At 33.9% G+C, this 13498-nt stretch overlaps 1 protein-coding gene across 1 annotated transcript; it reads left to right on the forward strand.

Moving 5' to 3' along the window:
* The first annotated feature begins 6729 nt into the window (after window positions 1–6729).
* Window positions 6730–13481, forward strand: LOC100373655 (cytochrome P450 3A12-like). The gene is made up of 10 exons (XM_006813610.3): window positions 6730–6825; window positions 7651–7767; window positions 7922–8010; window positions 8801–8949; window positions 9748–9875; window positions 10162–10272; window positions 11154–11374; window positions 11856–11993; window positions 12506–12668; window positions 13404–13481. The coding sequence occupies exons 1-10, from the start codon at window positions 6730–6732 to the stop codon at window positions 13479–13481; spliced, it is 1290 nt and encodes a 429-aa protein (XP_006813673.3).
* The last annotated feature ends 17 nt before the right edge of the window (window positions 13482–13498 follow it).

Below are 13498 nucleotides of genomic sequence, written 5' to 3' on the forward strand. Positions count from 1 at the left end.
CTTCTGGATCACATATCCTCATGGCTTGCATTACAGTATCTCTGCTCACTTTCATACCGTGGTCATGAACTAGTCTCTTCCACATTGATCTATATCCCAGACACTCGGAGCTTCCGTTTTGTTCAGCTCGAATTGCTTCTATTATGTCACCCATTGATGCTGCATTATTCCCATGTCTTCTAACCATTCCATTGCGATGTAGAATTCTCGTAAGTTGGGATATACCCAACACAAAACCATGATTCAGAAATAATGCATGTATTATTTCTTCATGTGTGTAAATAAGGGAGAAATACCAATAAATTAGATAATTTCTATCTTGTGGGTGATGTCCCAAAGCTGGAGTGTATTCTAGCAGTCTCTGGGATAAATAGAAAGAAAAAACATCTAGATTATAAATCAAGTATCGTTGGTATTAGTAGTATCAAGGTTATGAGAGAAAATGCTGCTAGTTAAAAACATTAACATACAACATGATATCCAAAAACATTGATTCAAAGACTATTCTTCTCTATAGTCTTTGATTGATTACTAGTATGAAATAAATGAAAAAAAAACTTACCCACGCCATGAGGACCTGGATAAAATGGTTGTTCTTCTTACTTCTTATCACTTTTGAATATTGAATTATGCATTTTGAATAATGTGTTTTGAATGACGAATTTTGAATTACAAAATTTGAAATCAGAATTTTGAATAGTGATGAACCGTATCGGCCATCGTAAATTTAGACACTGTAGGGTGATGTTGACTGTACATAATGTTACCAATTACGCCCTAAACATGTACAATGTAGGGGAGCAGATATCCCAACAGAATAATTTGATTGTGAACATCGGAACGTGTTATCAAACGTAGATTTACGGAAGAACCATTTTACTAGAGAGGTGGACGTGAGGTGGACGTGGAAGGTATTCCTATGTCAAGGAGATATTTGGAGCATTGAGGGGAGTCGTCACCGCGACATGGATAGGATTGTGAACACAGTCAGAATTGGATTTCAAACGGCAGATATGGGATTCTGAGAATAGAAAGAATGACAAAAATACCAAGTAAGTAAGTAAGTAATGCCTTTATTGAAATCATATCCTGTTCAGGATCTGGATTTTAAAAATACAATAAAGTTTCAAATACATATAGAATGGCAAGACGAAAAATACAAATGAAGACATAGTGAAAACATAATAAAATCAAATAAAAACGGAGAACAAGAAATGGTTAGCAGAAAAAAAAAGTATAACTGAGACATTCAGCTTAAAAATAAAATATCTTGGATATCCATTTGTTGGTATATTTTGAGTTTGTATTTACACACAAGTGTGATAATTTACTTCTGATAACTGCATATATGTATAAAAACAAAAAACAAACTATTTTGCATCATCCCGCTATAGTTTTTTCTATGATAACACCAGTTAGCAATACTGAAGCTTGGCCCTCTATCATGAGAATCACGGCAAGTTGTATTTTTAAAGCGCCACCAACGGCAATAGTGGACATTCTCTGCGCCTAGTTTCTTTGCATCCGCAACTTCCTAGACCAAATCAAGTTTTGTACAGAAAATTTTAAAATTTTTTTGTTTGTCTTGGCATATAGTAAGTCTATGGACGTGGTTACTAATTCGTGATTTATGGTTATTTCAAAAGTACGTGCCTGAAGCATCCATCAACTGTCCAGATATTGAGAAACAGTTGGAGTGATGATGAAATTAAACGTTGTGGGCTTCGAGTGGCTAATTTCTCCAACGCCGTGTTTGGCCACATTGGTGGTGTTCCTGGGTTACATGTGAGTACACTATTAGAAAGTCGGATACAGTGCAGTAACACCAATTTGTGATTATAAAAAGATTTTGAACACATTATAATATTCCAAATTATCAATATCATGTTAGAAGTAAAAGTTGCATGTTGGTAAAAAAATTATATTATTGACTTCTAGAAATCTACTAGTCCGATAGCCGTGGTTTCGCGGCGTTTTGGGTCCGGGAAGGCATTTTGCTTCGTCTATCAGTTATATATACATCGTCGGTATACAGTCCGACTGTATACCGACGATGTATATATAACTGATAGACGAAGCAAAATGCCTTCCCGGACCCAAAACGCCGCGAAACCACGGCTACTAGTCCGATTGTTTTGATGTACTTATTGTATATGCACCTTGGACCGACGTCTGTCAGATTTGTTTTTGCATTTAGCAAACGATTTCCAGAAAACGAAGCACATGTTTCTGTTTGTCAATGAGATCAGTGGGAGTGCTGCCATCAAGCGCAGAATTGTACATTCTGCTGTTCTCGTTACGTGAGACGAAAACAGAATACATTTATTAGACACACTTGCCCTATGTAGATGTCAATACACAATAAAATCAGTGTTCAACAATTACCCTGTGAATTTGCACTCTTTGGTGGACTGTTTTCAGCAACCTGACTAAGTGTTCTGAGATGGGATGGGGTTGTGCACATCTTGGTTTTGAGGGGGTCTTTTTAGAGAGGGGCTAGCTTTCATATCAATTGGTTAGAATTAATGCCTACAGTTCAGAGGTCACTGTTTGTCAAAATAATTGAAAGGAGGGAAACAAATTAAGAACACATCAAAACAGATTTTGGAATGAAAAAATACCTTAATGAAAATAAAGACCATAACATGAGGAGAATTGTGACAAAGTTTAGAATCAATGACAATTATTTGAAATCAAATAGACTTTGTAAAAAATGCAATGAAAAAGTAGTTGAATAATCATACTTGACATCATTAAACATTCAGTGATGTCAAGCCAAACAAATCACTTTATTGACCAGCAATCGTTGAAAATATAGCATCGAACTAGAGAAATTGCATACTCTGAAATTATAATAAATGTTGCATGTTAGGGGTGGATTACCAGCCTAATTTTCAAGAAAATAATGGTTGAAAATGGTTGTATTTTAGTGGGTAGTGGCCATTTTGTCAGTATTATCCTCGGGGGCGGAGCTACGTCACAAGACGTTCCACGTTGCTACGACGCGCACCACTGTACATGCATTTCTACGGGCTCTGTGCGCGCTGCTGTGGAACGCCGGTCGAGCCGGTGAAAATTCGAGAAAACAACACAAACTCAACTTTGAAGTAATCCCAAACAACCAAATTTATATATGTTACACACGTAGGGCTAATCTTGTTACACTGTTCAGAGGAGTCTCAACAATCATCCCAAAGTACCGTTTTCTGCGAGTTTTGGGCCTTTGTTTTCACCGCCGCGGGTTGCCAGGCGGTGAAAATGCCCGGATGTCCGCCCCCGAGGATAACACTTTTATCTATGGCAGAGATATTATGCCATATCTTAAATTGTATGGTGGTGACATAGGCTGAAAAAATTATATATCGTGAATGAGTGGTTTTCCTGGGTTTTAAAAATACAATTTATCTTTAACATTCTGTTCTATGGAATTGTTCTAGATTTTAAAAATTTTAAATTAGTACAAGTTAATACATCACTGTATGACACAAAAGAATGTTATTTCATGGCGGCATGAATCAAAATGAACATTGTTATGTGATTTATGACCAACTTTCTCAAAAAGTGGGTTTCTATCTTAACTGACAGTTAGGATATTAACCAATGGTTATGATCAAATCTGATTTGTTATGTTAATATCTAGATTATCAATAGCAAGTTTGTAATAGTTTATACACTATTTTTAATTTTTAAAAATAGATGGGCGAACTGGCCGTACTCTCACTGGAAAGAGCTTGGTGTACCAGGGCCATCTCCTTCACCAGTTGTTGGCAATTTCTTACAAATATTTGGAGTGAGTATATTTCAACATTCTATTTTTTCTACAAAATTTGTGAAAAAAAGGAACCTCGATCATTAACACTTAATGCCCAGGAATGTTATTACCCGGTAGTTATTCAATTTGGTGTTGGAAAAGGGGCAATCTGATGTAGTGTTACAGGCTTTAATTATTTTGGCTATAAACTTATTTTAATTTTATTTTTTATTACTTTTGTTATTAATGCCTTTTTATTTTATTATTTTACTTTGATTTCCATTTTGTCATTTTTCTAAATTCCACCCTACATACATCTGACCCGATGCCTATGTAACTAGATTTCAACGAGACCCACTGTCGACGATTTTAGTCAACGAATCACAGACCTCCTTCTATAGCGCACATGATGACGTCACCGGGCAGAGTAAGGTGGCAAACACACTCAAATAAAATGGCGGATTATACCGACGTTCAGCGACCGAGAAAAACACGGCTTTTCGGTAAGTTTATCATTGTCAAATGCAACGAAAGTCATTTTTTTATGTTTATATTGTGGATCGAATGGTTCGAGTTTAGATCGTTATTTTGCGTAGTTATTCTGGGAGTGACGATTTTGTTTCCACCGGTTCGACCGAACACCGGTGTCTTTTTTCAGTCGCTTGCCCTGAAGACGGGTGATGTTTTGTTGACGATCGGGACAAAATCATCTACGGTATTGAAGCCGTAGCTGTAAATATTCATCAAAATGTATCAACATTTTGTACATTATACAATAACTCTTTATTAAAGTAATTGAGCTGATTTCAACTGGAATAAAATATTTTTTATTTGGAACACATCGCAATTGATCAAGAAATATTTTTTGGCTCCAATTTTCTGTGTCGATGCCGTGGGCCAGTGACCGTTATACAATTTAAAATCAGTTTGCATTGTTTACTATAGCTGTTTACAGTGTTCTAATCATTACAATTTACTTATGTTTTTGCTTCCATTCTAGATAATTATGCTCAGTGTTTGATGTAAAATTGAAGCGATGACTGAATGAACGAACCTTGGCTGGCGAAGATGTATCAGGAAGTGTACACATTTGTTGGAAGTGAAAAAAATATTCAATGTAATGGCAAAAATTGTAAAATGCCGTGGAATTTCTTTTGTAAATAAAAATATACTAGCAATTTTCTATTAATGGTTTATTCAAGTGGGCAAAATATAATGTACAGAAAGATTGCCCGTAGAGTATCGCTACACTGAAAAGTAAGCAACCGACAGCCTGTATAAAAGGGGGGGCTGTGATTGGCTGTTACTTACGCGAGATTTGAACGGGACTTGCATAGGCGTCGGATCAGATGTATGTAGGGCGGAATTAAAAAAAATCACAAAATGAAAATCAAAGTAAAATAATAAAATAAAAAGGCATTAATAACAAAAGTAATAAAATTAAAATAAGTTTATAGCCAAAATAATTAAAGCCCGTACACTACATCAGATTTTAATCAGATTGGAAAAGGGGGGGGGGGGTGTTTGTGTGAATGTTCATTTCATATTGCATCTGCAAAATGGTGCACCTATTTTTTTTTTTATTTTGCCAGAAAAATTAATTTAAATGATTTGGCAAAATAATAACTATTAGGTATTAATAATTTAATGTATAATTTAACCTTTGAACCATTTGGGGGATCTCATACTTTGGCTTGGTGTACATAGATTATAAAATTTGCAAAAAATTTAGCTAATGCTAATTTAAACAGTGTGCCCTTCAAAATATGCAGTTAACACCAACGTATACCAGTATATATATACCGGTAGGTTTACATCTATGAAGTTGGTGCTAAATGGTTTTCATTATTACAGGGAGGAAGCCCACGCTTGGTTCATCAAGAATGGATAAAAAAATATGGAAAAGTATTTGGGTATGGAAATTTTTTTACCTTATACACTGTATATCTTTTTTTTTTATACCCATTACCATAGTGACAATACACCGTTGTGTTTTTCCAAACCACATACATGTATGTCCTTGGACCCCTGAATTTTTTACTAAATTGTCAAAATTTAAAAAAAAAAGATATGGAAAAATAATGCAGGTTTAATTATATGAAGGATTATAATTGAAATATTGGTGTTCTGAAAAAATAAAAAATTTTTTAATTATTTTTAGAAATTTCATGATCGTGAAAAAATTCGCTCATACAGTCAGATTAATTTGAAGTACTATAACACATCAGCACAGATTGTATAGGCTTAATCTTACAGATTAGAAACAACAGAAATTTTGTTTTTAAAGTGTTGGTCAGACATGTTGTCTGGTTATATTTGAATCAGTCTCTAAGAGAGAGGAAAGATTCAAAGAATAATTTCTGTATTCAAAAATTTTTTTCTCATTTGTTACACGCATATTTTTCCAGTCTGAAAAAGTACTGAAACTATTGCTTATAAAACTTTGAATATAGAATAGAATAATTAAATTTACAAATTTAATTATGAAAAGTGGAAAATGTTGCTTATATATTCCATGGGTTAAAATTGAGGCCTGTTCACCTTACCCAGGCGGATTTTAGCTGGGACAGGTTAAAGTACAAATTGCCTGTCCCAGTGGGGAGTTGAAAAAGATATTAGTTTTACTAACTGACCAAATGGGGTAGTCCAAAGTTGCTAATATCCAGAAAATTGCTTTCAGAATTTTGAAAATCAAATGATGAGCCAATAATTAAAATTGTATTTTAAATAATATGTCATAATTTATCTTGCTAAGGACAGGTCCGTTTAGTCACCAATCTTTCCAATGAACGAGCAATTTAAAATTTTAATTTAAACCTCTGTATTCTGTAGATATCTCAGAAAATATAAGGAACACCTTTTTAATATTTTCCCCCGTATGTTTTTACTGCCCATCAAGTTATTATTTGTGATGAGTGATATATTCCAGCACAATGCAACCTCAGTTGAAGATAATGCTTTTGTTTTTAATTTTCAGTATGTATTCCGGCCGTACACCTACCCTAGATGTTTCTGATCCAGATTTTGCTAAGCAGGTATTGATTGACAATTTCAACCAGTTCCGAAACAGAAAAGTAAGTCGTGATAATTAGATCACATGTACCACATACATTTAAATTTTGTGTACATAATTAGACAATCTGTGGTTACTTGCAGTTATGCCAACATACTTTGTTGCATTAGTGTAAGAAAAAGAAGCCAAAAGCTCTTAAACTTTTCCTAAAATGACGTCACTTTGGGAGAAGTTACATGGATACTTTATGCATGTGAACAAGGTAGCAGTTGTAAACAAGATGCCAATCCAACTTGGTTCATTTGCAGCTCAACGTACATCAATGATAAAGAAATGGCATGAGTTGTGCCAAAGAGCAACTGTCATATTTTGTTTTCAGCACAGTGGATTCACATCATATATCATAAAAAACAAACAGAAGTAATACCTACTGAATGTACAATCTGGATGTGAACTGCCTTAATGTTCAGTTAACAGCATATATTTGTCCTTGCTCAGATATCTATTTGTCCTTGTGTGATAGCCAGAGAAAGAATAATTTTTGGGCAACATATGTTAACCATTTGGTCAGGTTGATCCAATATGTCAGTTCAGTCAGTCAGTATCAAATCAATCAATCTGTCATTGTTCCCTGGCCTTGGTAAATCATATACTGTAAAATACTATTTTCGCTTGGAATTAATTTTCGCTATTTTCGCTGAAGGAATGATTCAGTGAAAATAAAATCCAGCGAATATACATTTTTTCCTATATTTTACATTCATCTTGTCAAAAATCAGTGAAAATAAATTCCATACATAACAGCCAAAATGCCTTTTCAGAGAAAATTAATTTCAGCTAAAATAAAGTCTTCTACGGTATATATAATTTTTTTTTTTCCCATCAGAAACCGACGGTCACACAAAGACCACTTGATAAAGGTATAAAATTAAGCAGGAATGAAAATTGGCGCCATGCTAGAAATTTATTATCACCGACATTCACATCAGAAAAGCTGAAGGAGGTCAGTATAATATTCAAGGTCAAGACTATTCTAACCATTTGTGCATCATGTTTTCCATATTTTGACAAAATTGTTATTCAGACCTGTAGCTATATAATCAGAGAGTCTGTTTGTTCCAAAATTAACAAAATTATTTCCCTCTATTTGTTTATAGATGGTTCCTTTACTCAACAAATGTGCTGAAACTATGGTGAAAAATTGCTCCAAACTTTGTGAAAGTAATCAGGCAATTGAGGTTAAAGGGTAAAACAACATTTTTTTTGAAGATTTTTACATTATTAGTTTGGATATGGTCTGAAAACGGGGAATATAATTTCACCTCTGTCTGTCTGTCTGTGTGTGTGTGTCTGTCCGCATGGAATCTCACAAATGCCTAGGCAGATTTTATTCAAACTTCACACACATATCATATCATACTGCATTTGTTTCATAATCAACATGGCCAATTGGCGACCATTGTAGTGCTAAATATTCATCAAAAATCAAGCAATTCTGCAATTCAGAACCAGATCTCAGTCATACATGGATATATTTCATTCAAACTTGGTATGTCCATTAAACATAATGGCTCCTTGATGCAAGTAATTTTTTTTCTCAGATCTGAAAAACCTTGTTTACAGCTTTGTCAAACTGCTCAACATCAACAGTAAAAATCAACATTAGGTGCAGAATGGAAATTGTTTGCTTACCTTTATATTCAATGGAAGACAGTTAAATACTGTACCAGAGTATATTATAAACAATGGCCCCACTAGCCTTGTTTATAATGCTCTGAAAGACCAACATTAATACCTCTATACGAATTGATGGATTTTAAACCTTGAAAATATTATCCAAAATTATAATTTTCACAATCTGAACAAAATTAGAAGATATACTGCATTTGTTCACAGAATGAAAATTAGAGAGAAATGGAGAAAGAAACTAGGTAATTGGGAATTTTGAATTGTTGCAAAACAAAGACAAACTGCTCATATGCAGAAGTGTCAAATTTGACTCAAACATCTTTAATCTTGATTTATTTATCACTTAGTATATTTGGTGCATATGCAATGGATTGTATTGCTAGCTGTGCATTTGGAGTAGAAATAGACTCACTGAATGATCCTAACAATGAATTTGTACGAAATGCGAAGATGGTGTTGACATTTAGTAAAATGGATCCATGGCTATTCATGAGTTGTAAGTAAATGTATCCTTTGCTGGGCAAAGCTACTGTTCATTTTTTTTTTAAACTTAGTTTTTGTATTGTATAACTAATTGATGACAAGCAAAAATACTCATGGTTTACCCGGTAGATCATTATAAATATGTACTCGCATAGTTCACAAATTATGTCACTAAGCATTACATAATGTAATTCATTAATCACAACTCGTTTGAACAAAAACTAAATTACTAAACGACAGACATATTTGTAACATCCGGTGTTAAAATAATTTAATCAAATTAAATCAAAAATCTCAAACAAAGTAATGCATTGAAAGTGACGTTTTTATATTTATCCACATTTGACCTGTAACACACTGAATGATGTTCTGAGACTACAACTTACAGTTTTTAGCAAGAGATTGTAATCATGACAACCACTATTATAATAGGATATTTATAAGTTTCAATGTCAAGTTTGTAGTTATGGTAGTTTTTGATCATCTCCATGCATAACTATAGTTCTATTATAACCGCTTAAACATTGCAGGTTTTGTAGTTGTTTAATTTTAGCAATTTAGTAATAAACAAGCCTGGCTGGCCACTGTGTATGGTACTGATGTGACTGATCAACTTGATTGAATATACAGATAATGATGATGTATTCAAACAGTACACCGTAGATCCAGAAATGGTGTCTCGGCATTGTAGTTAAACGGCACTAGTTAAATATAAACATGTGTAAACATAAACAGTGCATTTATATACACACATTGTATACTTCATATGGCACCAATATCAAATAAAATATTGTTTTTGCTTTGTTTCCAGTATTCTTTCCCTTTGTTGGTAGAATGCTAGACATATTTAATTATTCTGTCTTCTCAAGGAAAGTTACAAACTTTTTCTTCAATGAAACTGCAAAGATTATTGATGTTCGAAAAAAAGAAGAAAGGCCAGTAAGTCCCTATTAGTTAAACAATGAAAACTGAATTTTTGTATCATTTTTTTTAGTTCTTTTCTGAATGATGTTTGAAAATAAAGAACTGTGTTTTTTTTTTTTTTAAATTAAAAAATTCTATAAAAATGTGCAAAATGCTCCTTCAAAAAATTTGGTATTAAAAATGTTGGTTGTCAAAAAATTAAAAAGTTCATTTAATTTTAACACTAGAACTACAGTATTAATCTCTTGTTTTTAATTTCATCAGCTCCTATATATTCAATGATTTGTGTCTAACCTTTCAGAGAAAAGACTTTGTACATTTTATGTTGAATGCACATAAAACCAGCAGTGGTGATAGTGATAAGGAAAAATACCGTTACCATGGTATGGCTAACGATGAAATTACTGCTAATGTAAGCTTTACTTATTCTCTCAATATTACCCACAATGCATCTTAGTGATAAGGCAAACAAATTGTTACCAAGGTATGGCTAACGATGAAATTACGGCTAATGTAAGCTTTACTTGTTCGCTCAATATTACCCACAATGCATCTTAGTGATAAGGGAAAATACTGTTACCAAGGTATGGCTAACGATGAAATTATGGCTAATGTAAGCTTTACTTGTTCGCTCAATATTACCCACAATGCATCTTAGTGATAAGAGAAAATACTGTTACCAAGGTATGGCTAACGATGAAATTATGGCTAATGTAAGCTTTACTTGTTCGCTCAATATTACCCACAATGCATCTTAGTGATAAGGGAAAATACTGTTACCAAGGTATGGCTAACGATGAAATTATGGCTAATGTAAGCTTTACTTGTTCGCTCAATATTACCCACAATGCATCTTAGTGATAAGGGAAAATACTGTTACCAAGGTATGGCTAACGATGAAATTATGGCTAATGTAAGCTTTACTTATCCTCTCAATATTACCCACAATGCATCTTAGTGATAAGGGAAAATACTGTTACCAAGGTATGGCTAACGATGAAATTATGGCTAATGTAAGCTTTACTTGTCCGCTCAATATTACCCACAATGCATCTTAGTGATAAGGGAAAATACTGTTACCAAGGTATGGCTATCGATGAAATTATGGCTAATGTAAGCTTTACTTGTCCGCTCAATATTACCCACAATGCATCTTAGTGATAAGGGAAAATACTGTCACCTACAATGCACTTCATAAATTCATGTTCCCATATTAACTTGAAAGTCTAATGTTTGGTTGCTGTGATAAATATGTGTGTACAATAATTCCAAAATATATATATTTTTTTTTAGTCATTGACATTTTTTCTCGAATCATACGACACCATAAGTACCTGCCTGGGATTCACATCATACCTCTTAGCAACCAACTCAGAGGTACAACAGAAACTGATACAACAAATTGACAAAGTGGTTGCTATGCATGGTCGTGTGACCTATGATGCACTAAATGACATGCCATATTTGGACATGGTAATTTCTGAAAGCCTTAGAATGTACCCACCTGCTGTCTTGTAAGTATGTGTGAATTGTATTCAAACATTAATTAAAAAACCTAAACTTTACAAAATCGAACTGTCAAAATGTATATCAGTCACTCTTAGGGCATTTTGGTTAGATTGCAGGTATTTTTCAACCTAGTCATTTATTTTTGGAGAGTTTCACACATTTAATACTTTCTCTTTGGATACAGCAACTTCATAACATATGATTTTTGTACCATATGTAAATTTAAAATTAAACGATAATTTAAAGGTCGCTACCAGTAGACCTGGTTGAGCCCCTGCAAAACTTAACCAACATTATTCTGTTGGTGAATGAGTCTCAGCCGTCGCTTTGCCCTCTTCCTTTTTGATGTTTCCCTAATGTAGTAGGATGTAAATTAAACTTAGATTTACATTTAAGCAGTGTGATACAACAACCACTACATGTATGCTATCATCATTACATACAAGTCTAGAGTAAGGAAACTAATTCCTATCATTTTTTCCTCAGCTTGGAACGTGAATGTGAAAAAGACGTCATAATTAAAGACATTCCCATTCATAAAGGAATTGGAGTTACCATCAATGTGTGGGCGATTCAGCATGATTCTGAGATTTATCCAGAACCTGATAAATTCATTCCAGAAAGGTACTGTATATTTTTCAATAGATATATGATATTACACAAAAATGATTTCTACAGCTTTTAGTTTAGAACAGGTTTTTTCATGGTAAAATGAATATCCCATTTTGGCAATGTCTGCCTAAGAAACGTCTCAATGTGACCCCCCCCCCCCCTAGTCTGTGTTATAAAATGTCTTATTGTGATCATAAAACCTCTTAATTAATTTGATGCCCTAGCCTGCATCTTAAAACGACTCAATGTGACCCCCTAGACTGCCACATAAAATGTCTGTATACTAATGAGGGCATGCATCTTTTGTCGATTTCTTTTTATTATTTTTATCATCTATATAGAGCCAGGATATTTGTTGTACTAAATACACATGCATAAGTAAACATAACCCATATCTGAAAGGTTACATATAAGCCATACAACCCGGCATATTATTTCTTGTTTTCTTATTATGGGACTCATTTTTTGTAAAATCAAATATAATTTCAAAAGTAGAGCGATTTAAAATATTATTATTTACACAGATTCACAGCTGAGCAGAAGTCCAAGCGACCATCTTGTTCATTTTTAGCATTTGGTGTTGGCCCTAGAAGCTGTATTGGTATGCAGTTTGCACTTGCAGAATGTAAAATGGCTCTGGTTCAGATTTTAAAGAGGTTTACATTTGAAACATGCGGACAAACAGAGGTAGGGCAACTCCATTGTGTTGTATATGTATGAATATTACTAAATTTATATAACCAGACTTCTTTCCAAAATCCATACATGTGTAATATCAATACCTTGTTTGAAAGAAATCGTCCTAGGCATGCCTGGGAAACAGTTGTTTTGAATGGTAGTGTTGGAAATAAATAGCATCCAGTTGGTCAAATGTATGACAGATGCAATCCAAAACATAAAATGCAGTGATAAACATGATGACCAGAAACAAGGATATTATTTTTAAAGAGCATACTTGTTAATAGACCATTTTCCGTTTACTGCGAGAATCACGCGTTGTGCGTGAAATCGAACGTAAAAACAGGACAAACAAAGGTCATAGCGTCGTAGTGGCGTCAAACATCGCGTGGGATTCAACAAACGCGAAAATATTTTGGGGGCATTTCCATGCTTAATAATGTGCTGTACACATTTGATGATAGACAATTTCAATTAAGTGAGGGTATTCGAAAGCAATATTCCTCTGTCGAAGATCGGCCGGTCGATGTGAGCTACGAAATAAAGAAATTCGAGTTCAAAATCAAATCGTTCGATTTTTGCGGCAGACGTTCGATGCGCGTCTTTCATGCATCTCGCGAGATCTCGCAATTGTACGGAAAATCACTAATTTGTTATGCTGTAATACAATTTTTTTTGTAATTCCTGAGAAGTTTTAGTGAAACAATGAAAGCAATATAATTAATATGTATTTTTGCTCCCCAGATACCTTTGGTACTTGGCAAAATGGTAGAGTTGGCTCCTTCAATGGGAATCACACTGAAGTTCAAGAAGAGACAGTAACCATGGTTATTATGAAT

This window comes from Saccoglossus kowalevskii, chromosome 11, assembly GCF_978046115.1.
Source record: "Saccoglossus kowalevskii chromosome 11, keSacKowa6.1, whole genome shotgun sequence".
Taxonomy (NCBI): Eukaryota; Metazoa; Hemichordata; class Enteropneusta; family Harrimaniidae; genus Saccoglossus; species Saccoglossus kowalevskii.